Source organism: Tilletiaria anomala (assembly GCF_000711695.1).
Source record: "Tilletiaria anomala UBC 951 chromosome Unknown K437scaffold_147, whole genome shotgun sequence".
Lineage (NCBI taxonomy): Eukaryota > Fungi > Basidiomycota > Exobasidiomycetes > Georgefischeriales > Tilletiariaceae > Tilletiaria > Tilletiaria anomala.
The window spans coordinates 1-22,642 of record NW_013546875.1 but is presented as its reverse complement, the minus strand read 5'-3'; the positions used below and the strand labels follow the sequence as shown (position 1 = coordinate 22,642).

Sequence of the window (22,642 nt, the reverse complement as noted above, 5' to 3'; positions counted from 1 at the left end):
TCATCCGTTTCGCTCGCTGCACAGGCCACTCACCAGCCAGCAGCCAACCCAACTTCCACCCAATCCCCAAAAGAAGCAATGGGCCATGCGATCTCAAGTCGGCCGTCGCGTGAAATTGAACACAAGGTCCTGTTGAGGTCCTGCTGACTGCTACTGAGTCTGCAAGGACGTTCACGAATGCGTGCAGCCCCACTGGCAGATTACGATGACGTCATTCAGCATTGCGCCATTGTGTCCGACCATTTTTGCACTCATTGGCTCCCCCCGGGCTTCTCCACATATTGCTGTAACCCTAATAGATGTGCCTCAAATGCCAACTTTCGTACGGTCTTCGCTTCCAGACAGCAAGTCGCTCGAGACCCCAATGGCGAAAACCATTCTTGCATGGGTATTCGGATCCGAGGGGTATATGTGGAGACAGCCGTGCCACAAAAAGAGCCCACCCGTGACCGCGTGACCAGCGATGCGCTTGTGCGAGATGCGCAGAGCATCAAAGAAAAATGACTTCTACTCTCGGAGGATGCTGCTGTCGTGTTCAAATGCTACAAGGGAAAAGCGGATGGGACTCCAAACACCGGTGCCACAGCGTCAGACCTGCGCAGGACCACGCGACGGTGCCGGACTAGGGCTAGGCGTTGGCGTCCAACGACGGCGTTTCAGCCTCGCGAGCTGGTCGTCCTCATCCTCACCCTCGTCCGGCCGGGAGCTCCCTGTCACACTGTGCCTTTGCCTTTGCCCTTGCCCGTGGCCGACCCTCTTCCTGCCGATCAAGCGCGTGCCCAGGTCGCTCCGCAAGCCCATCGGCTGCGACGTGCGACGCGGTGTCACGCCTGCCGCCGCTGTACGCTCCAACAGCCGCTGCGCCGCGGGGCTGAGGCCTGCGGCTGTTGCTGATGCCTTGCCGTGTCCTGAGGTACGCTCGGCGCGCTTCCCGGCGGCAGAGGCGGCTGATGCTAATGTTAATGGCGAAGAAGCCGCACCACGCACAGCAGCGAGCTGGCGCGCGAGCTCCTCGCGTCGCGGCGTCGGCGGCATGGCGAACCCTCCCACGCCGCCGTCGCGCGGCGTGTGGCTCCGTCCCGCTTCACCCGCACCTACACCCGCATCACTGCGTCCCTCGCGCAGGACTACTGGCGTGCGCACAATAGTGCCCCACGTCATGAGCTGCCGCATGCGCTCGGCGCCAAAATCTCCCGGTCGCGGACTGGGTAGCGGGCTGACGAATCTATGCCCGTTGACCGTCAGCCGACATGCTGCTGCGTGCCCTCCGTCGTCTGCGCTGCCGCTGCCACCGCCACCGAGAGCGCTGGAGGCGGAAAAGCTGCTGCTGCTACTTGACTGCCGCTGCCCTTCGATGGCTGCATTCAGTACGGACAAGCGTGGCGTCTGGCCCCCAGCGCTGGATGACGCAATTTCGTCCCCGAAGCAGCCGCTCGTCGCTTGAGGCAAGCGAAGGTTGACGAGGTTGATACTGGGCTTCACTCGCCCTAGTTCGGACTGATCGCCGCCAAACCCCGATGCGTAGGCTCCTCTTGTCCTTGTCCCTGTCCCGGCAGGTGCGTGCTCAAGCGAAGAGCTGCGGTGCACAAGCGTCGATCGGTCCGCGTCAGGTGGGAACATGAAGCTGTTTCGTGCGGTAAAGCTCCAACCTGCCTTCGTGTGCGAGCGGCCGCTTGAGGTGACGGCGCTCGGTGCTGGATGTTGGCGATCGTCAAGCGGCTGCTCTGCTTCGAGCTTTATGACTGTGCCGTCTCCTTGTGGTGGTGATGCAGTCGCGCCTTCGATAGCGAGCTTTCCTTGAACGCCAGTAACCAATTTTGTTTCTGGCACTCTGCCTTCCTCAATGGCGAGCCGTGCGCCCGTTTGCGCGGTGCGATGCTCCTCCTCCCTTGCCTCGTTCCACTTAATCCGCGCTCTGTTCTCCTCGACAAAAGCCCAAGCGTACTTTTGCCTGCGCTCCGCATTGACCTTGGCGAGCAAGGACCCAAACGAAGCATTGTCGACAGAGGTGTAATTGCGCTCAAAGCTCGAGAGCGAATGTGTATGTATCTCCGATGGAGGGACAGCCGACATGCTCTCCCCGCCGAGTGGTTCTTCGTCGTCTGATTCGTTGTAGAGATCCGCAGCCTCTTGGCCCGTCCACACCGCGGAGGTGCCAGGCATCGCAATGCCTCCATTCCCTCCACTGAATTCAGGTACATGCGTCGGTGTAGATTCCCACTCGCCACATGCACCGCTGCCGGCAAAGGGTGTAGCACCTGGTGTGCTCTCTGCAGCACGCCGACCGATCCGCGGCGTCTGAGCGTCTTCGTCCCATCCTCGCGTCGCAGTGTAGAGAAAAGGAGTGTCCACCTCTGCTCTTTCATTTCCCTTTGCTCGTTTCACAGATGAAGCAGTGTTTCGCCTCGGCGTAGGCGGTATAACCCCGAGGCCCTCCTCTAGTCGGACCAGTCTCCTGACCGCCCTGCGCACGCGCTGTTCGTCTGCGTCAGGATCGTCAAGCGCGTCGAGATATTCATTCTCGGCGCATAAGCGTGCAAGATCAGGGAAGAAGTCGCGCTGGATGATGCTCGACAACGCAGATGTGTACGACTCTTCGGAGAGTATGCGAGCGCCGCGGTGACTGTGCGTCGCTTTCGGGGGGAGCGGTTGTGGTGGCGGAGCTGGTGGGTGAGGCTCAAGTCGCGGCCCTACCGGTATGAGGGGAGTGCTCGACGTCCCTTCCTTTGTGGAAGTGCGTACAAGCGCTGTTCTAGCAGAGACAGTGCTAGAGGTAGCCACGAGGGCTTGCGAGCTTGAGCTCGCGGTCGAGTTGGACATGGTAGGTTGCTGCGCGTTTCCCCTCAGCAGTGGCTGAAAGGCAGGACCGTATGCCGGGAGATGCGGTTCACAATTGTAAAGCGCCTCGAGCAAGCACCGTCTCTCAAGAATACCAGGGCCCACAGCAGGACTCAGACCTCTCCCAAAGATCCAATCTCCAGCAGCAAACCCATGCACATTGAGAGAAAGTGGTGGATATGAATCCCTGTTGTGCGTGTCATCGAGGCCTTGACTTTCGACTTCTCCCGAGTAGCGATTACTCAGAAGTAGGGTTGTCAGAGACTCGGTGCAACTGGATGATAAACCCGCTGAATGGAAACATTCGCCGATCCGTCGGCCCACAGCATGCGTTTGAAAGCCGGTGCTTGGGTTACCGAGTCGAGTGCATATTGCAGCTGTTGGCATGCTGTTTGTTGCCTTCCTACTTGCGACTGGCACATATCCATTCAGCGTTAACAACCGCATGCTGAATGTTGAGACAACTACAGTGCAAGTGCGCTGAGCGCTAGCACCCAGTATCACTTGAAGAAGGAAAAAACCACGCATCGGAACGGTCTCAGCATGGCAGACACTCGCCACGACGCTGCCGCCGCAAAGCGCTCGCCCCCGGCACCTGCCCCCGCAATCGCCGCCAATGAGGGGCCCAGCACTAGCCCCAGTGCATCGGATGAGCTGCATGCGCAAGCGGTGCGCTTTCTCGCCTCTGTTCGATTCCATGGGCATGCTTCAGAAGAGGAGCAGCGCAAGTTTCTGCGTTCAAAGGGACTGGATGACCAGGCGATCGAGCGAGCATACAAGGATGCTGCACGGCCAGAGCACATGACCTCCACTTCTACGCTGGCATCCTCCTCGTCGTCAGCAGAATCAGGTGGGTCGGGTTCAGTAGCTTCTGATGCCTCCAGCGATGTTCCAGAGCTCGCGTTCGAAGCAGCAGCCAGAGCTTTCGATGACCCTATCAGGGCCGCGCCAGTGCCGGTCAAGACATATCCACGATCCCCGCTGGCGCTCTACTATGACCAGAACTCTGCATCAGGAGGCAAGGTTCTCACTGGTGCAGGGGATGTTAGCAGTGGAAATGGTGAAAATGCAGGGCAGACGCAAGGGACAGCTACGCAGGACCCACTCACACGATATCAAGTCTTGCTCAATTTCTTCCGCCAACTGAGCTACCTCATGATGTTGGGCGGCGGCTTCACTGCGCTCCTCGTAGGTCTCTACAGAGTGGGTTGCATACCCTTACATCATTTAATTAGCTCTGAGGCGCTGACGCGCTCATTTTAACCTACTTTGGTTGCAGATTTACATCATGCCTCGCCTGATCGCCTCGCAGGACGCGCGCTCCATTCTGCTCAAGCACCACCGCGATCTTTTCGAGCAACTCGGTACCAAGGTCAAATCTCTCCGCCGAGGCTCACTCGCCCAGTTGCCGGGTGTGGTGTCCGGCTCTGGGGGTGCAGGCTGGGATGCGGCCGGCGCACACGCAGGCGGCGAAGGCGCAAGCGGAATTAAGCTCAAGAGCGCACTCAAGCGCGTGAGCTTTGCGAATGATACCAAGGAGCCGGCACCTGAGCCCGAGCATGATTCACTTTCGCCGTCACTGCGAGAAGATGAGCATACGGAGCTAAGCAGGTGCGAAAAGGATGGGTTACTACCGCAGCAGAAAGCCGTAGTGCCCGGCTCGGGTCTCCTTATTGAGGCGCTCGTGGAAGATAGAGAGAAAGCGAGCGAAGAGTGTAAGGAGGAAGGCGTGGATGCAGGGAATGAAGCAGTCAAAGGAAAAGGTACAGGGAATAAAACGAAGAATAAGGTGGCCAAAGATATTGACGTGAACATTTCGCTGCGCGAGGCACTTGCACGCCTCACTAGCGCACTCAAAGCCGAGACATCAGCCGCTGCCATTGGAACGCCGATTGTGCCTTCTAGCACTGGATCCAATGATGTCGCGTCGACTGGAAGTGGCGCCAGTGTTAGAACAACCCCGACAAACGCAATAGTGGCAGACAGCTACCAGGAGGCGCTTCTGGACGATGATGATATCGTTCCAGGCGAGGATGATGACGAGCAAGATGAAGACGATGACGACGAGCTTGAGTTCGACCCATTCGGTGCATTTACCCCGAAGTGTACTAAGAAAAAGCGGAGAGCCGACAGGAAGCACGGCGAACGCAAATACTCTGGATATATCGCTGTGTCATCGTCCACGTCAGGGGCTGCTGCCGCGGGGGCGGGAACAGCAAGCACTGCCCTGCGCGCGGCGCTCTCATCGCTCAGCGGTGCAGTCAACACGCAAACGTACATGGCTAGCACGATGGCCTACGGCGGACAGAGCCAGTTCCGCTTCAGCGGCCTCGGCTCAGATGCCGTCGCAACAGCCGGCGCTTCGGCAGGCTCTGGAGAGGACGACGCGAGCAAGGAGCAGGGCAGTAAAGAGAAGCTGGGCGATATATCGGTTGTCAAAACTGAGATCAGATGGCTGAAAGGGCTGTTGCTTAGTCGGTTAGTGCTGCCGTACGGGGCTGGTCTGATGTCTTTTCAACGGATCGACCGACTAACCAACTCTTACGTCCCCCCCCCGCGCATTCAGACGCAACTTCCCATCGTACGGGCGTCAGAATCTCGCGCCCACCACAGCGAGCGCTACGCCCGTCAACCAAGGCTGACATTATTGTGCAGTAGGATGACTGGACACACCGGGGCATGAATGCATGCGCAACATAGCAGTGTGCGCTGAAGAAGAGGTGCGAACCGGATGTCGTGGTGTATGTTACAGTAATGGCGAGAAGGACCGGCAAGCAGATGTATGCTATGCGAGAATTTGGAGCGCGTGAGAAAATGCGAGGCGTTCAAGGGAAAGTCTGAGCCTTGTGCAGCTGATGGGAGAAGTTGGAATCGCTGTGCGCCACAAAGCAGAAGCGCTCAGCCGTCCATGGGCAGATCGTAGCGCTGATGCATTGCTTTGATTGTTACACCTTCGATATGTGCGAGCTGGCAAAAGGGGCAGATGTCAGCCATGGCAGACATATGCGGATCACATCTGAAACAGAGGGCGAGAAAAGGGGCACGTACCCTTCCGAGCAAGATCTGACGGTGGTCCGAACATGGAGTCAACGATTGGCTGTTCAGCGAAAGGAACACTTTCCTGCTGTATGCACCTCTCATCAGTCGAGGATTCACCTGTGTCGCGTCTTTCACCTCGTTATATTCATGCAGCAGTCTGATGTGCTCTTTGACGATCTGCTCCGCATCGCGACCGCTGTCCTCGACCCATGAATAAAGAAAATGTGCAGCGGTTGTGTAAGGAGCAGCGCACGCGTAGATGTGCCTCAATACGCATAACGCACCCAAGCTGTTCCTCGAGCTGCTCTGCCTGCGCCTGCAAAGCCTCTACCGCCACTTCTTTCTCTTGCTCTGACATGCGACGCAACGCTACGAGGCTTCCGCTGGCAAGGGACGCCGCGAGGGGGGCTTTGCCATCTTCTCCTTGTGAACTCGCTGGGTCGTTGTCACTGCTGCTGACCCCCTCGCCTTTGGTCGGTGAGACAAAGCGGCGAATAGAGAGGGGCTTGAAGGCAGGTATCTTGACTTTCGGCTGGATGGAAAATGGAGCAGTTGACAGAGGGGAGTGGCTGCTCTCAGTCTGCAGCACACATGCACACCTTGCAGTGTCCGAATGAACTGGGGCTCGACTTACGTTAACGTTGACCATCTTCCTGGAAGGGCGCAGACGCCGTGACCTGCTCAGCTGGCTTGCAAGCTCAGCATGCCCATCCTGTTTGTTTTCTTGTTCTGAGGAGCTAGCAGCTGGCTCGACTTTCTACCATGGGCTTATATTCTGATTGGGCGCATGACGGCCATGGCGAGCATGAGGAGCACGAGCCCCAAGCATTGAACAGGACGGGATGGGGATGACATCTGACAAACCAGACATGGCACTGGGGTAGTGTGCATGGCGGTTTGCATCACCTCATGCGCCAGATGAACATCACGCGACGCGTCTCGGCCGACACAACGCCTCCTCACCTTAATTCGACGCTTAGGCTCACTGTACTTCGTCCACTCGATCCCGTCTGCCTTCGTTCAAAAGTCATGGTAAAGCTCCATAGGGGCAGCCTTCTGGACCGACATTTCGTCTTGATCTCTTAAGCCTTGCAAGCGGGCCCTCCAGTCGCGGCGACAGTGTGGCGCGTTAGAGCGAAAGCATGCCATGCCTCTGCGATGACACGTCGCGTGTCGGGCCAGCGGGGGGCTACGCGTTTCGCCTCAACTTTCAAAGCCCAGTGCCATGGCCCGACCGCCGCCTTCAATCCTCGTCCAACGTCAATAGCGCGCATGCAGATGTGAGCAATTCAAATGCAACTTCGCCTGGTGCAAAGTTCTTGCCGCAGCGGGATACAGGCGAAAGACAATATGCCTCAGCAGCGTACGTTCAGCAGCTGTACTATGCTACGCTCTGGCAAGGCGAAGCGTACGCGTCGCTGTCCGACTTTGCGCGCTACACCTCGCGTCTCTTCACACAGTGCATCGAGCAGTGCGAACAAGGAGGCAATGGAACCGCACCGCCGTCAGCAGGCGAGCGCCATGATCCGGAACTCGCCCCAGACAGTCAGAGACCGAATGGTATACGTTTGCTGGTCGAAGTGCTCCAGCTGCTCCTGCGCAGCGGCGACAGAGTGAGCAGGCGAATGCGGCAGGTCGTACCTTCGCGTTTGGGTCGTGTCACTCGAAAGTCTGCGGAGACAAGCGGGGACGAGGGTGACATTTCACTACCAGAATGGAAAGCGCTCACAGCATGCCTGCAAAGCGGGCCGGCGGCCAGCGTCAGAGCATATCTGGAGCAACAATACCAAACGGAGGAGGGCGGCGCTGATGCAACAGTTTCTCTAGTCGGTATCGTTAAGCATTGGCTCGCCGCCATGGAATGCCGAGAGTGAGAAACATGGCACATTGGCCCATAGCTTACTACGTCTTTCAACTGACGCGACGCTCTTCACTCGTTGAACTGTGTGGAACTAGGCTTCAGCTACAAATCCTTTTGACGCTGCTTGCCCTCCGCGTTTGTGCTTCAGATCCCGTCGTTCTTGAGGAGCACCGTTGCGAGCGCGTGCGCAAGACCGAAGCTCAGGCTCAGGCTCAGCATGTGGAGCGGCAAGAGGGCGAGTCGCAAAGCAACGACCGGTTGGCAAATACGCAAGAAGAGAGCCAAAACGATGACTTGCAACTATGCGGGATCCAGGCATTAAGCCAACAAGGGCAGCCGCAGCTTTTGAGTAGCGGCAAGGAATGTCTAGGAGGTGAAGAGGGAAAGGAGAAAGAGAGAGAGAACGAGGGCGACGCGCCGATTGCGAAGAAACGAAAGCGCAAAAGCATGCCACCGCATCGTTTCGGGGGCGTTGGCGCCGGCATAGGTGGTGCGTTTCCCTGGCAGCGACGGCTAACGAAGGAGACCCACAGGTCTGTGTCTTCTACCGCAGCCACACCTGGCGCTGGTGAAGGCCTTCTATCTGCGGGCGATGAACAAACTTGGAAGTTAGCCGCAGACGGCAGTGGCATCGGAGATGAGCAGATCTCCTTCGACGTTGATGCCCTCTCGACCAGGTTCGAGATGCTGACAGACAAGTTGTGCTTGCTCACGCTTGTCACAGGCCTGGGTGATCTCATGCCCACCGCCGAAGGGGAATCAAAAGCGAAAGCGGAAGCTGGCGGCACACCCGGAACTGCCATTGGAGCAAGCGCTGCCACGAACGTCCTCTTCGGCTCGGCCGCACGCCCTAAAGATGCGCGCGACGAACGGGATGAAGTGCAATACTTTTGTTCGTCGATCGTTAAGCCTTTCTTCTCCACTGCCCTGCCGCGCCAATACGCCGCGCTGCGTAGCAAGTGCTTTGTCACTGCTGGCAATGCTGGAACCGGATTCAAAGGCACGCCGTCGTGGCCTGGTGTGTCCGCATCTGGGGCCACTGTGGGTGGGTCAAAACGCAGTAAGTCCGGCACCCTGCTCGCCTCCCCTTCTGCAGGAATGGATTCGGGCTCCGCGTCGGCTGCAGGAGCAGGGCCGGGCATCGCGCCGAGCTCGGCCGAAAAGCTGGACCTCAACCTGGCCCTTCGAGACGAGAAGCGCAAGCAGCGCGAAAAGGCAGCGCACGCGAAGGAGGCATTCGACACCGAAGCCCTGCGCCGCGAGTTGGACAGTCAAGCCCGCAACAGCAAGCGTCTGCGGCGCGACTCGTCCGTTGGACCCGGTGCTGGCGCCACAAGTGCTACCGCTGCTGCTGAAGGTGGCAAAGGAGGAAAGGAGAAGGCCAAAGTCACGCGCGAGGTTGACATGGTCAGAAGGTTCAGGCGCAGCGCCAGTGCCGTGCTCACCTCGGATGTGCTGCACTCTGTCGGTCCCAACAGCGGCAGCACCGCGGGCGGGAGGCAAAACAACGAGGAGTCCTCTTCCACCGGCCTCGCTGCCTCGGACGCTGCTGCAAAGCAAACCTCAACAAAAGTCTTTGGTGCTCGTCCGAGAGTGCTCGAACGGACGCAGTCGCTCATTCCGCGCAGGTCTGCCACACCTAGCTCTGCGGATGGCTGGACAGGTGTACGGCTGCCTCGGCAAAGCTCGGTGCTGCATGACGACCGCCAGCCTCCGCACCAGCACCCGCAAGTGAGGCAGGCGAGCGTCCCGCCCCCGCATATGATGGCTGCAAGCAAGGCATCCGTCGAACAACCAGTGCAGCAAGATCTCACAGTTAGCGCTAGTGAGGAGGCCGAGGCTGACATCAAAGAGTGTGTCAAAGACACTGCCCAGGACATAAGCGATACTGCAGAAGAGGAAGAGCAAGGTGACGGGGAGGGAGACGACGATGAAGAACCCATGGAAGTGATTATACCGCGCAAGCGCAAGTCGCTTGCAGAGAAATCCGCCTCGAGCAGCAACACTCTGGGCAGATGGATGTTCTTCGAATCGCACGACCTTTCGGACGTTGGTGACAAAGACAAGAAACGCGCAGAGAGGCCACAGTCACTACCCAGCAAGAACCCGTTTGCACGCACGGTTTCCGAGAGCAATAGCGGCGGTAGCACAGGTCTACAGCGGGCCAGGACCGGCAGAAATCCTTCCACAGTGGCAAAAGCTCTAGCGCATGCGCCGACAAGCGAAGAACAGCAGCATACGCAGATAGTGGAAGACATTTTGGTAGAATCCTGTCCTGCTGAGCTGGGACGCATGTGGGGAGGCTGTACTCCTCTTCGTTCGCCCTAGCGGCAATGCATTCTCCCTTATGCATCTACGTGTAACCTTTTCTGCATATCCCAACTGGTTTGTCTTGCTGAGTACCATGGCGGCCCCGCTGCTTCAGAAATTCCAGCCTCGTATATGTGTAGAGCAGAAGGAACTCGAGCTATAGTACAATACACACACTCCGGATCACGTGTGCGGTGTGAAAGGTAGTGAAAGGAAATCGACTGGAGAGAGGGATTTGCGGTGTGATTCAAATGAATGGGCATATCACTCGTCATCGTCATCTCCACTCTTGTCCTTCTTCTTCTTTTTCTTGTCCTTCTTATCAGATTTGGTGCTCACGTCGCCAACGCTGACATCGGCAGCGGCCTTGGCGGCTTCCTTGGCTGCCTTTTTCTCCTTTTTCCGCTTCTTGCGCTCCTCCTCTGTCTCGCCATCCGCCTCGCCATTGTCAGCTTCATCCGCTTTGCGCTTCTTGGACGAGCTAGTTGCTGCTTCTGGTGATACTGCGGCGGCTTCCGGGGCAGCCTCGGTGGCGCCAGTGGAAGCGCCAGCGGCCTCGGTAGCGGCAGCGCCGTAGTCCACGTAACCCTTTGTCCAGGTAGCTGGCGTGACGCCTTCGATAGCGCGTCCGTGCTTGTCGAGCTTGCCGTCCTTGACCATCTTCTTCTTCTCGACCGCCTTGGGGCCTAGACCCCATCGCTTCGGATACGTGTCGCGCTCCATGATGCACCTCTTTACTTTGGCAACAACACCGTGGTCGCACGTGCTCAGGTCGACTGTGCTCATCTGCGCGATGCCCAGGGCAATAGCCTCGCCCTTCGTCGTCATGAGCACGACCTCCTCGTTCACTTCGATGTCAGCCTCGTAGCGCAACAGACCGGGGATCATCAGCTTGGCGCCGTAGCAGACAGCGTTGACTGCAGAGTCTTTGACGACAATGCGCTTGTAGCCGACAAGTAGAGACTCGAGAGGGCGAATAACGCGGCGGAGGTAAGTCTCGTCCCGTTGGTTGTCGTACAGCCACTGTGCATCGAGGACATCGTGCATGGTGACGATGCCATCGTTCTCCCCGAGAGCTCCACTCCTGACTCGTCTCAGCTCCTGCATGTGCCCGCCGACGCCAAGCAGCAAGCCGAGGTGTACGCAGAGCGTTCGGATGTAGGTTCCTGCCTCACAGCTGACCCAGAAGACTGCGAGGTGCCTGTCATTGTCAAATTCGAGCAGCTTGCTTTCGTGAATCGTGCGGATACGCAACTGCCTCTTGACGGCCGAGATGAGCGGTGGTCGTTGGAAGAGTGCGCCCGTGAGGGTGTCCAGGACACGCGGGAGCTTCTTTGCATCTTCAAGCTTGTCGTGCAGCCGGAGGACAGCAACGTACTCCTTACCCGCCCCTTGTTGCGACTTGACAAGACGCGTAGCTCTGTCGATGCAGACGATCAAGCAGCCGGTTACTTTAGGGTCGAGAGTGCCCGAGTGACCGGTCTTTTCGACGCGCAAGATGCGTCGGATCCAGGCGACAACCTCGTGCGACGACGGATTCGATGGCTTATCGAGGTTGATCACGCCAGAGGAGACGTACGACTTGAGGTCGCGCTTGAGCGGAGAGCATCCGTGCGGAATCGGTGTGAAATGCGATGACCGGATCAAGAGTTTGTCCTACAATGCGAATAAAAAATTGGAACAGGTCAGTCCACGCCATCATGAATATCTGCCGCGAACATCACGCACATAGTTCTTGAGCAACAGGGGCCACTCAGAAGTGTTGAGCTTGGGTCCTGAGTTTTCCGGTTTGATGGCGTAGTCGCCATCTAGCTGCATGGGGTCGATGATACCGTTTGGAGCAGCCATCTCTGCGTCCTTGCGAGGATGTCCTGCAGCTGGCCGACTAAAGATTGCAATGAACGCAGCAAGCCTAGAAAATGAAGAGAAGCCCCAACGCCTTGGCCTTGCGCTTACGAATGTCTTTCTTCCAGCGCTATGGCTAGCAGTATTCGAGCAATGCGAGGATGCTGATGTCCGTTGACGACCGCTTCCAACAGAAGTTGTGCTACACGCGGCGATATCCAGGCTTTCCCCTGCCGAAGGACAATCGTAGCATTTCCAGTTTTGCAGTCTTCGCGAGGACGGAAGTCTGTCTCGCACACAGGCGATCTTTTCTTTCTTTTTCTTGACTGCGAGTTTTATGCAAAAGAAAGAACTCGAAAAGAACTTATGTGGAGGCACCCCCCAAATTCTTTCGGCCGCGAGAGAACATCTGCTGTTCCTCTCTACTGCGGCGTCAACCACACCAAGCAACTTTTTCTTTCGCGTTCTGGTCTTCCATCCTGCCCGTCTCGTTTCCCTCACGCACACCGCTGCCTCAATAACGCTTTGCTGGACTTATCGTGAGTGATAAACACAGTAGGCGGATGGCCATTGAGAGGAGGAGAATCCATGTCCATTTACTGACCTATGCCATTCTTCGCTCTGTCGCCCTGTGGGCTTCGCTTTTGACTTATTTCCGTTCCGACCGTCAGAGTAGGCACATTCCTTGTCCCGTCCATTTAACGACGCTTCAAAAACATAAAAATGGTGGGTAGCCAAAAGAAGGGGCACGCTTCGTTAGACCGCGACAGGCTGTGCTTGTGACTCGCCGGAAACCAGGGATGTGTGAACGGACGAGGCCATGTCATCCTCGCTCATGTTCTTGGAGGGGATACGAGTCCAATGCATCATCCACGTCTTTTTCTGGACGGCAAGCAGAATTGTCGTGATAGAAGCAGCTTCGAATAGTGCGGCGGCCAGCGTACGAATTCCAGGCCCTTGTCCTTCCCAGCGCTTTGCCCCTGCGCGCTTGCACTTCAACTCGACCCCATTGCTGACATGAAATTATTTTAATCGGGTAGGCTCCCGCTAAGACTTCGAAGGTGGCCCCCAAGGGCGAGAAGTACTTCATTGACTTCTCCGGCCCTGCCAACGATGGCATTCTCGACGCTGCCGCCTTCGAGAAGTTCCTCCACGACCGCATCAAGGTCGATGGCAAGGCTGGGCAGCTCGGCGACGTCGTCACCATTACCCGCGAGGGAGAGGGCAAGATCTGGGTCAACACGACCATCCCCTTCAGCAAGCGTTACCTCAAGTACCTTACTAAGAAGCACTTGAAGCGTAACCAGCTCCGCGATTGGCTCCGTGTTGTCGCCACCAGCAAGCAGGGATTCGAGATCAAGTTCTTCAACGTCTCGCCTGACCAGGACGAGGAGTAGATTTCCTGCTCTGTTCAAGTCACCAAAAGCTGCACCATCAGTCCAACTGTCACCATCGGGGGCATGTGGGCCGCACCTGCAAGTGTCCTGTACTCTTACAGTATGATACATGTCTTGCCTAGTCTGCCTCTTGCCTGGCTTCTTTTGCTTTCCCTTCACTCGTCGCAACTTCCGATGTTGCCAGCCTCACATATACTTATAGCCAACAGGGAGGGGTCAGGCGAGAGGTTCATCGAGACACCGTTCGCCGTCACAAATGATAATTCGAAGACATGGCAGGTGATGATCAAGGACGTAATAAACTGGAGAGACCCACGCACCGGAAATCTCTGAGGATCTGACCATGCTGCGGCCGGTACCTGTATGCAATGCGTGGTCCTGCGTCCAAGGAATGAATTAAGCCCCATTTCCACCAGCGTTTCTCGAGAGCAGCGGATGCGGTTGATGCGCCAAAACTGAAGGGGACGGTTTCAATTCCGCTCTAACTCGCAACACCGTGTGGCACGCTCGGGTTGATCGCGTCTCGTGTATTCGTCTATAGATCTCGCCAGAGCTGCATTTACGTATCGTGGTAAGACGTAAGAATCTCAGGGAGTAACGCTCCAGATAGACTCGCCCCGCAGTCGATCGTCAAGGGACACCATGAATACACGGAGAGCCAGCGAGTCGAGCGGCGCAGCTGCCGCCGGCAGCAGCCGAGCGGCGCGCCCATCGAGACTTCGGGAGACGGCGAATTATGAGTGAGTATAAGCAACGACTGAAGGAAGTATATCAATGAAGAAACCTCATAGCTGACTACCGAAGTGTTTCTGCGCATCGTAGAGAGGTACCGTCTGATGTCGACATGGAAGACGACGAGTTTCGTTCTGAGGATGAAGATGAGGAAGATATCGAGGCGGAGCAAGCCTCCGTTGGCAATCCAGATGATGGAGATGTAAGGGAAGACGAAGGCGAGCCAGAAGAAGAGTACGACGACGAGGAAGAAGAGGAAGTGGATGACGAAGATGGCACACAAGACGGTTTAGACATTGGCACCGCAACATCATCAAGAATCCAAACACCGACACCAGCAGCAGTAAAGGCGGCGCCAAACAGCTCGCCGATTAAGTCTGTTCGCAGTTCCAGAAGGGGAGATGACGACGATGACGGGTCATTATCAGAGCTGAGCGAAGAGGCAGGGGACGACGAGGAAGACGAAGAGGAGGAAGACGAAGAGGAGGAAGACGAAGAAGACGACGTCGAAGCAGATGAGCTTGCTTCGGATGACGGCGAACCAGAGGACGAAGAAGATGAAGACATGGAAGAAGAGGGGCGCGGCGCTCCCAGCGCCCTTACAGGCGGCAACGGCTCGAAATCCCTCAGGATTAAGCTCAAAGTATCGCCGAGCACAAGCAAGCCCAAATTCAAGCCGAGCAGCAGCAAGTCGAAATCGAACAAACGAAGGCGGCGCGACGAACTCGACGGCTCGGAGGACGAGGATTTCGTAAATGTGGATTTGAGCGCTTCGCTCCCAAAGACGGCTCGGCAGCTTGCCAAGTCTTCACGAGCGGAAGGCTCGTCGTTCGGGCTAGAAGAGTTACCGGCTGGAGCGTCCAAGTCGAAATTCAAGGGACTCTCCGAGAGCGAGATTGCGTTGAAGCGGTCCGAGATGTCGCGTCGGCGCAAGAACCAGAGCGACCAGAAGCTCGAAGAGGAGAAGACAGAGACGATCAACCGGCTGCTCAAGAAGCAGGTGTCGCGCTCGCGCAACAAGCTTGCCGGCGGCGAAGGCTCTGGCGACGAGGGTGGCGACGGGACGCCGACCTCAGCGGGAGCAGGCCCGGCAGCGGGCGGGGTTGCCGGTCTATTAAAGCTATCGCGCAAGGAGATCAAGGAGCAGCCGACGCCATTCTTGCGTTACATTTCCAATGGCGAGGGAGCAACGCTCAGCCTGCCCATCGAAGAAGCCGGCAAAGGCGTATATGCAGAGGCGTGGGAGCACATGTTCGCGCAGCGGTCGCCGCAACGAAGAAAGCTTGTCGAGGAGATCGGGCAATCGTAGCGCAGTGCCGCTGCATGCCACGCTACCTTCGGGGCGGCACATTTTTGTGTACTTTCTTTGCAGGAACATGCGCAGCGTTGCTACATTTACCACGCCACACTTGTACAGAAGCTCTCAGTCGAGGCGGGGATGAACGGCAAAGTGACATGGCTTTCACAATTTTGCTTGCTTGTGCAAAGAGTATGTGTGCAATCGTCTCCACTACATCCGCACAGTACATCCTCATAGGCCTGGCCTAAACACTCGATATTTGATCACCTTCGCATGGCTCGACCGCGCCCGCGCAGGGCTCTCTGTGCCGTGCCTGGCGGTGCTTTCGGCCCTGGATTCGGCTGCAGAGAGGACAACGAAGACGCGACAGGCGATGGTCAGTATCAGTCTCAGATGAAATCAGACGCTGAAGGCCACGCACCTTCTCTGATGCCTCGTTTCTAATGGTCTCATCGACGCTGAGGATCAAGCAGCTTGCCTCCGCCGCACTGGAGATGGCGTTGATCTTTACAAGGCTCGGCTCCCACACGAAGCGCTCGAGGTTGTCCGCGACGCCCTCGCTGTCGATGTCGATGCCGTCCCACATGTGTCCCTGCGCATGCCGCATGCGGAGGCGGTTGAGCAGGTCGGTCGCGTCGAAGCCTGCGTTATCAGACAGCTGTCGCGGGATGCACTCGAGCGACTTGGCAAACGCGGCGATGATCAGCTGCTGCTTGCCCTGGATCGTCCGCGCGTGCTCGCGCAGGTACTTTGAAAGCTCCATCTCGATTGCACCACCGCCCGCGACGACGCTGCTGTTCTTGATGGCGCGCTTGACGATCATGATCGCATCATGCAGACTGCGCTCGACCTCGGCGATGAACTGCTCTGCGCCGCCACGCAGGATCAGCGTGCACGTCTTGGCCTTGGGACACCCCTCGAACAGGTTGAACCGCTCTCCGCCAATCTGCTTCTCCTCAAATTTGGCGGAAGTGCCCAGGTGGTGTGGCTGAATGTCCGAGCACGTCGACTGAATGTTTCCACCGACAGCTTGAATGACGCGCTTGAGGTCATCGGCGGGGACACGACCGGCACAGAAGATGTTGCGGTCGGCAAAGTATTGTGTAGCCAAATCACCGATGGGAAGCTTGGAGAGGACCACCTTAGCGCCGGTCTTGACGATCGCTTCGAGCTTGGCATAGATGATCTGCCACTCGGCGTCGACAATTGCTTGGTACTCGGACACTTCATTGATGCGCACCTCGGCGTTGTCCTTTTCCGCCTTGAGCTCCAGTTCAACGTTCAGGCAGAGGATCTTAGGGTCCGTGAAGCTCTTTGGCTGTTGCTCAAAGCCAGCGTACGCAAATGTCTTTTTGAATGCGACACCTTTGATGAGCAGCGAGTCTTGCATCGCGCCGCCAGGCACCTTTTTCACGCCAATGAGAGATTCGTCCAAGTCTTCCTGGTCGAGAGTAGTGACTGCGTCCACGACCATTCGTGCGAAAAAGGGACGTTGTGAGACGATCAATTTGGAGGACATGGATGTGCCGGCGCACTTCAGAAGAAGATCCCGGAAGGCTCTGCGCGAGAAAGAGCAATGTGTCAATGCAAAGGACATAGTAGAGCGCTTTTAGATCGACGTACTCCTTGTCTGACTTGTCGATGGATACTGAGATTTCCCGGATCCTATCAATAGCCTGATGAGGAGAAGACTCATTCGTTAGTGCGTTCGTGGAACGAGACGGTGGAGTAGCAAGCTTCGCAGCAGACGCACCATCGTTGCCGCCTTCCTGTAGCCCTTGATGATGACGTGCGGGCTGACACCCTCTTCGATGAACTGCTTGCTCTCCTTGAGCATCTCTCCCGCAAGCAACACGACACTGGTTGTTCCGTCTCCCACTTCTGCGTCCTGCGCTCGCGCAATATCCACCAGCGTCCGCGCAGCCGGGTGCACGATCTCCAGCAGCTTGAGGATGGTCGCGCCGTCGTTGCTGATTGTCGCTTCTCCGCGCTCGTTAACAATCAGCTTGTCCATCCCGCGTGGCCCGAGCGTGGAGGCAATGCACGAGACGACCGATGTGCAGGCTCCAATGTTCGACAGCAGCTGCGGCGTGCCTTGCGAGGTGTCAGTACCCTCGCGAAGGACAATCACCGGCGGCTGCATCATTCCCAGGCGACCCGCCATCTTGCCCGAATGTTATCGCTGTATCGCGCTTTACCAGAAGCAAAGTTCCAGGGTTTCTGCGCCTTGCAGTCTTGTCAGTATATGCCAGCTGTGCTTGGGTATACCTTGCATTCGACAGCAGCTATCCAGACGAGCTTCCGTGTGAGGTGTACACAGGAGAAGCTCTCCCAAAAATTGTCGCAACCTGGAAGTCGAGGAGGGTCAGTGTTCTTCTCGAAGGCTCGCCATCTCTCGCACACGCCAGACAACACCACACTGGCGCAGTGGCGTATCGGCGACTTTTGTCGGCAACTAACTCATTTGTCTCCCTGGGCGCATCAACTACCGAAATTGCCCTCTTACGGCCTCTCCTTTCTCATTCACCCATTAGGGATGCCATGAGCCGAAGAGGTTGCGTGTGATCAGCCCCAGAGCAGCCACACGGACAGCCTTCTTGCAAGTAGAGAGATCCTGCTGCATTCGATTCAAGATGCCGTCTGCAAGCAAGCGCCAGCGGCTGGCAGCCACAGACCCGTTGCCGCCGCTGTCACGACCGTACCTCGCGTTGGGCTTGGAAGGCAGCGCCAACAAGCTTGGGTCCGGGATCGTTCGTCACAATCCAGACGGCAGCGTCGATGTCCTCTCAAATATCCGGCATACATATGTGACACCTCCGGGGCAGGGCTTCCAGCCCGGTGATACAGCAAAGCATCACAAGCAGTGGATTCTGCAAGTCGTGCAGGAAAGCGTCAAGCGCGCTGACCTTAAAAAGGGCCTCGAAGATGTCGAGTGCATCTGCTTTACCAAAGGTAAGTCGAGCCTGGTCTACCTTCCTTTTTCCAGTGACTGGAATGTCTTTCTCTCGTTTTGTTGAAAATGCTGTCCACTGTAGGACCTGGCATGGGAGCGCCTCTGCAATCAGTGTCGCTCATCGCCCGCACCTTGTCCCTGCTCTACAAGAAACCCCTCGTCGGCGTCAATCACTGTGTCGGCCACATCGAGATGGGAAGGACGATCACAGGCGCGCGCAATCCCGTCGTGCTCTATGTATCCGGCGGAAACACACAAGTGATCGCCTACTCCGCTCAGCGATATCGCATCTTTGGTGAGACGCTGGACATTGCTGTCGGTAACTGCTTGGACCGCTTCGCCCGCGTCATCGGTCTGAGCAATGATCCCAGCCCCGGTCAAAACATCGAGATCGAAGCGAGGAAGGGGCGTAAACTTCTTCCGCTGCCGTACGCGACAAAGGGGATGGATGTCGCACTGGGCGGCATCCTGACATGCGTAGAGCAGTACACGCATGACAAGCGATTCCGCGCAAACAGCGCTCGTTCACAAGCTGCTGACAGCGCAGCCGCAGTGGGGAGCTTGGCAAATGGCCCGACGCTCAGCGCTGACGGCAGGCACGTTGGCGGGCACTCATCACCTATGCCTGCTGCTGCTTCTCCTTTCGCCGACTTGCAGGCAGATGTGATCACGCCAGCAGACCTCTGCTTCTCACTACAGGAGACCGTCTTTGCGATGCTCGTCGAAATCACAGAGCGCGCTATGGCGCATATTGGCTCACGCGAAGTGCTGATAGTCGGCGGTGTCGGCTCGAATGCTCGGCTTCAAGAGATGATGGGCATCATGGCGTACGAACGCGGCGGCAAGGTCTTTGCCACAGATGAACGCTTCTGCATCGACAATGGCATCATGATCGCGCATGCGGGCCTGCTGGCACATCGGATGGGCCAAGTGACCGAACTGGCGAAGAGCACAACCACGCAGCGCTTCCGAACCGATGTACCGTTGATCTCTGTGAGTGTCGACCGATCCGAGGCGACGGATGCTCGACTGATTCGATGTTCACTGCAGTGGCGCGCATAGTTCGTCTTACAATGTTGGGTATTCCAAGTGTATTGCTACATGTTGTACTGCTACAGTGTCTTGCCAAGCAAATGTCCCGAAGGAAGCTTCTGTCCATCAGCTCTTGGCTCTAGGAATGTCAGTCCGCCTCGAGCTCGAGCTCGAGGTCGTCCGCAAAAGCGTCCAGATCTGTGCCATTCTGACTGCAGCCACCCACGGTGCCTTCTGTGGCATTGTCGTCGACGTCCCCCTCCTCGGCGGCCCGGCCATCCAGAGGCTCAGGCGCATCACCGATGCTGTGCTTAAGCATCGACTTGCCCGCGCGAGCCTCCGCGAGCTTGCGGCGTTTGCTCAGCGGCGATCTCTCGACGTCCTCATCGTGCCTTGCATCTTTTGTGGGCGTGCCGCCTTGGCTGGTCCGTGGCCGCTTGCTGCCGCGCTCGGGCGTCTGCGGGCAGCTCCTGGTGTCCAAAGAAAAGCTGGTCTCGGTTTCGGCGTCCGCATCGTCATCGCTGTCGTCGAGGTAGGCATCGACCTCGTCGGCTGCTTCTCCCCAATCGATTCCGGACAAGGACACTTCTGCGGGCAATGCGTCTGCCTGTTCCCCAGCCGGATCACGCTGCTGATCAGCATCGGACTCGCAATCGCTGCTGTCGTCGCCAAAGCCTAGAAATAACGCCGCGGAAGGCGAGTCGCTGCTCGCGTCCTTTGGCAAGATATACCACTCTTCCTCTTCTCGCGCCCAGTGGGCAACAGAAGTGTGGAACCACGACGGATGCAAGACGTGGATGGTGGCTATCCGCGTCGCTTGCCGGACTTTTTCGGTGCCGGCCTGCAAGCATGGAATGTCAACGGAGAAACGAGCGTTGCAGGCAGCAGCAGGAAGCATGCAGCTCACCTTGGCTGCGATCAAGTGCGTCACTGTCGCATTGACGCCCAGGGAGCAGCGCGCGCCAAACTCCTCGGCGACTCTCCAAATGTCCGCTCTGTAACAGAAAGCGCCGTCAGCGTCTGCAAAAGTGTAACTGGAGTGTACCCTTACTCGCTCTTGCGGCTTTTCCCCGAGCGGTATCACCCCTGAAAAGACAATGTTGCACCCGGCCAGAACGAGGCGCTTGATGTCTCCGATGATGTTCTGGTGGGGATGATGGGACGTCAGCGCCGCGGCGGATGACCAAAGTGGCGCATCGCACACTCACCATGACAGCTGGCTTTGGGCGCGCAGCAAGTGCATTGAGGTCGTCGGGGGACTCTGTCAGCGGCATGCTGGCGCCGTGCATACCGTCCCACTGCGCATACCACCGTTCGTGAATGGCGTCGAGGATCTGCAGTGGCCGGCCGATCAGCGCGTGCGAGCAATCGCGGAGCCGTGAGCACCCAGCTTACCTCTTGCACCCGTGCCAGTTCTGCGTCGTCATCCTTGAGCACCGCGTGGAGGCGTTGGAGCGGACCAGGTTCCACGAGGCTGGAGGGCGCGGCCTCGTCAGCGTCTGCACCTGGAGCGTTGTCTTGATGCGGTGCTTCTGAGACTTTCGCACACGGGCCTGCACTGTCAGAGGAAGACGGGTGGCAGTGGCTGAGCTTTTCCTCCAGCGCTTCTTGCATCTTTGCCAGTGGCCGAGAGTCAATCTGCTCGGTGAGCACTGCCCGCTGATCCTTTTCCGCCTTTTCTTCGGCGGCCGCAGCCGCTGCGCCAGCCTCTGATGTTTCCATGGTAATCGCGTCTGCTCCTTCCAGGCCCATCATTAGTGGAGTGGAGCTGGCCGCGGCAAGGGCCGGCGACTCGGGAGCATCCGCTGGCGGAGTCGGTGCTCCTGCTTCCTCGGGGATTGTGCTGCTCATGTCTGGCGAAGCTTCTGCAGTGATATCCGTCTCGCCGTCCGTGAGAAGCGTCGGCGATGGCAGCGGCGGTGGTGGCGCGGCTGGTAGGAATGTCGCATTGATGTCGCCGATGCCGACGAAAAAGTCGTCTGGGACGCGGCCAGGGGGGAGGGGTTTAAGCAGGAGCACAGCAGCGTGCGATCGCGGGCTCCGCCGCTGTACTCACATGGGTTGACTTTGATCAGGTTGGGAGACCGGCTCCACACGTCGGCCCTGTCATCGATGATGACAACCATGCTTGTGTCCACCGGGAAGAGTCTGCTGAGGCTCTTTTGCAGCAAGCTGCCGTTCTCGTCGCGCGAGAGGATCCGACTACCGAACAGCGTGCCATCCGGGTCGACGAGCCTGCACACGCAGTCGGCGTAGGAGCGCGTGCCCATCGTGTAGACATGCAGCTCGTACTTTCGCGCCAGGCCACGGAGAAAGTCTGCGAGGCCCGGCCGCGGTTTGACGTAGTACCAGCACCCGGCGACTGCTTCATCTGGCGCTTCGCTGGCAGCGCGGTCGCCCACTTGGTCGTGCGTCTCAAAGCCGAGGACCGTCTTTCCGTCCATGCCCAGTTTGAAGCGCCCGACATTACTAAGCGCTGCATAGTTGGGATTCTGTGGGTCTTTGAGCCATTCACCAACAGTCGGGTCGACGGTGGCGTGGATGATCGTTTGGTCGAGGTCGATGATCAGCGCAAGACGCCGCTGACGCAGCAGTTGCGCAGTGGACTCCGCATCTAAGCGCTTGGCTTCGGATGCGGAGACCTTGATGCCCGCCGAGGCGTGGGATATGGCAATCGAAACGCCCAGCAGAACGGCGCTATCGGCAAGCGTTTCCCCATCAGCAGCCGACCTTCCAAACGCGTGCACTCGCTCCTGCCGCTAGCATAAGAAGACTCACCTGTCCAATTCGCGACCACATACTGCACAGAGCCCAGCGACCTGCACTGGGTGCGAACAGTCTGCATCGACCGTCGCCATCGTGCGAACTATACGCTCTTGCACGACAAGGGCTGGCGTCAATACCAAGCCATGGGGCTCTTGACGTGATCAGCAGAAGTCGTGCAACCGCGCAAGTGTGTGACAGGCACAACTGTGCGATGCACGTGTTTGCGCGCAACACTTCGACCTACGAGTCGCATTCAAAACTTGGGATAGGATGAAGTTGGTGGATGCGTGGCTCGCGTGCTCCTTCATAACCGGCCAGCCCAGAATACCCACCCCGTCAAAAGTGAGTGCGGCGTGAAAACTATGGAAAAATTGGACCCGTTGTGATGTACAAAAAGTACAAAAAGAATGGACGGACCGGGGATTGAACCCGGGACCTTTTGCTGGCGAGTCTCTCTTTTAGAGGAGATAACTATGATGCAAAGCAAACGTGATAGCCACTACACTATCCGCCCATGTATTGGGGGTAAAGGGATGGACGGACCGGGGATTGAACCCGGGACCTTTTGC

General features: G+C 57.6%; 10 protein-coding genes and 1 non-coding gene across 11 annotated transcripts; 5 read left to right on the top strand and 6 right to left on the bottom strand.

The window, feature by feature from the left end:
- Nucleotides 1-367: 367 nt before the first annotated feature.
- K437DRAFT_43434 (uncharacterized protein) lies at nt 368-2,997 on the bottom strand. The gene has a single exon (XM_013384821.1). It carries the CDS (start codon nt 2,818-2,820, stop codon nt 589-591), a length of 2,232 nt encoding a protein of 743 aa, XP_013240275.1. The 5' UTR covers nt 2,821-2,997; the 3' UTR covers nt 368-588.
- Nucleotides 2,998-3,246: 249 nt separating this feature from the next.
- Nucleotides 3,247-5,653, top strand: K437DRAFT_259903 (uncharacterized protein). The gene is made up of 3 exons (XM_013384820.1): nt 3,247-4,041; nt 4,118-5,316; nt 5,405-5,653. The coding sequence occupies exons 1-3, from the start codon at nt 3,382-3,384 to the stop codon at nt 5,478-5,480; spliced, it is 1,935 nt and encodes a 644-aa protein (XP_013240274.1). The 5' UTR covers nt 3,247-3,381; the 3' UTR covers nt 5,481-5,653.
- K437DRAFT_43394 (Swi5-domain-containing protein) lies at nt 5,405-6,716 on the bottom strand. The gene is made up of 4 exons (XM_013384819.1): nt 6,162-6,716; nt 5,995-6,073; nt 5,887-5,901; nt 5,405-5,805 (listed from the first exon to the last, which is right to left on the bottom strand). Exons 1-4 carry the CDS (start codon nt 6,524-6,526, stop codon nt 5,737-5,739), a joined length of 528 nt encoding a protein of 175 aa, XP_013240273.1. The 5' UTR covers nt 6,527-6,716; the 3' UTR covers nt 5,405-5,736.
- A 303-nt stretch (nt 6,717-7,019) lies between these two features.
- Nucleotides 7,020-10,066, top strand: K437DRAFT_276645 (uncharacterized protein; the record flags this gene model as incomplete). Its single annotated transcript, XM_013384818.1, has 2 exons — nt 7,020-7,747; nt 7,834-10,066. 2 exons carry the CDS (start codon nt 7,020-7,022, stop codon nt 10,064-10,066), a joined length of 2,961 nt encoding a protein of 986 aa, XP_013240272.1.
- On the bottom strand, nt 10,016-12,167 carry K437DRAFT_252047 (putative rRNA pseudouridine synthase). Its single transcript, XM_013384817.1, has 2 exons — nt 11,777-12,167; nt 10,016-11,704 (listed from the first exon to the last, which is right to left on the bottom strand). The coding sequence occupies exons 1-2, from the start codon at nt 11,894-11,896 to the stop codon at nt 10,313-10,315; spliced, it is 1,512 nt and encodes a 503-aa protein (XP_013240271.1). The 5' UTR covers nt 11,897-12,167; the 3' UTR covers nt 10,016-10,312.
- A 229-nt stretch (nt 12,168-12,396) lies between these two features.
- K437DRAFT_43290 (putative ribosomal protein L22) lies at nt 12,397-13,489 on the top strand. The gene is made up of 3 exons (XM_013384816.1): nt 12,397-12,448; nt 12,565-12,619; nt 12,934-13,489. Exons 2-3 carry the CDS (start codon nt 12,617-12,619, stop codon nt 13,288-13,290), a joined length of 360 nt encoding a protein of 119 aa, XP_013240270.1. The 5' UTR covers nt 12,397-12,448; nt 12,565-12,616; the 3' UTR covers nt 13,291-13,489.
- A 379-nt stretch (nt 13,490-13,868) lies between these two features.
- Nucleotides 13,869-15,459, top strand: K437DRAFT_259900 (uncharacterized protein). The gene is made up of 2 exons (XM_013384815.1): nt 13,869-14,030; nt 14,113-15,459. Exons 1-2 carry the CDS (start codon nt 13,933-13,935, stop codon nt 15,329-15,331), a joined length of 1,317 nt encoding a protein of 438 aa, XP_013240269.1. The 5' UTR covers nt 13,869-13,932; the 3' UTR covers nt 15,332-15,459.
- A 35-nt stretch (nt 15,460-15,494) lies between these two features.
- On the bottom strand, nt 15,495-17,591 carry K437DRAFT_276641 (putative CCT7-component of chaperonin-containing T-complex). Its single transcript, XM_013384814.1, has 4 exons — nt 17,076-17,591; nt 16,946-16,998; nt 15,744-16,881; nt 15,495-15,663 (listed from the first exon to the last, which is right to left on the bottom strand). The coding sequence occupies exons 1-4, from the start codon at nt 17,484-17,486 to the stop codon at nt 15,586-15,588; spliced, it is 1,680 nt and encodes a 559-aa protein (XP_013240268.1). The 5' UTR covers nt 17,487-17,591; the 3' UTR covers nt 15,495-15,585.
- Nucleotides 17,592-17,862: 271 nt separating this feature from the next.
- On the top strand, nt 17,863-19,400 carry K437DRAFT_291998 (peptidase M22, glycoprotease). The gene is made up of 3 exons (XM_013384813.1): nt 17,863-18,274; nt 18,358-19,268; nt 19,326-19,400. Exons 1-3 carry the CDS (start codon nt 17,956-17,958, stop codon nt 19,335-19,337), a joined length of 1,242 nt encoding a protein of 413 aa, XP_013240267.1. The 5' UTR covers nt 17,863-17,955; the 3' UTR covers nt 19,338-19,400.
- Nucleotides 19,401-19,827: 427 nt separating this feature from the next.
- On the bottom strand, nt 19,828-22,165 carry K437DRAFT_211866 (uncharacterized protein; the record flags this gene model as incomplete). Its single annotated transcript, XM_013384812.1, has 7 exons — nt 19,828-20,148; nt 20,215-20,300; nt 20,343-20,451; nt 20,516-20,641; nt 20,703-21,286; nt 21,364-22,004; nt 22,086-22,165. Coding segments are annotated over 7 exons (1,947 nt in total), but the record flags the coding sequence as incomplete, so codon positions are not given.
- Nucleotides 22,166-22,481: 316 nt separating this feature from the next.
- K437DRAFT_t62 lies at nt 22,482-22,587 on the bottom strand. Its single transcript has one exon. It is a non-coding gene; the product is annotated as a tRNA-Ala (tRNA).
- Nucleotides 22,588-22,642: the final 55 nt, after the last annotated feature.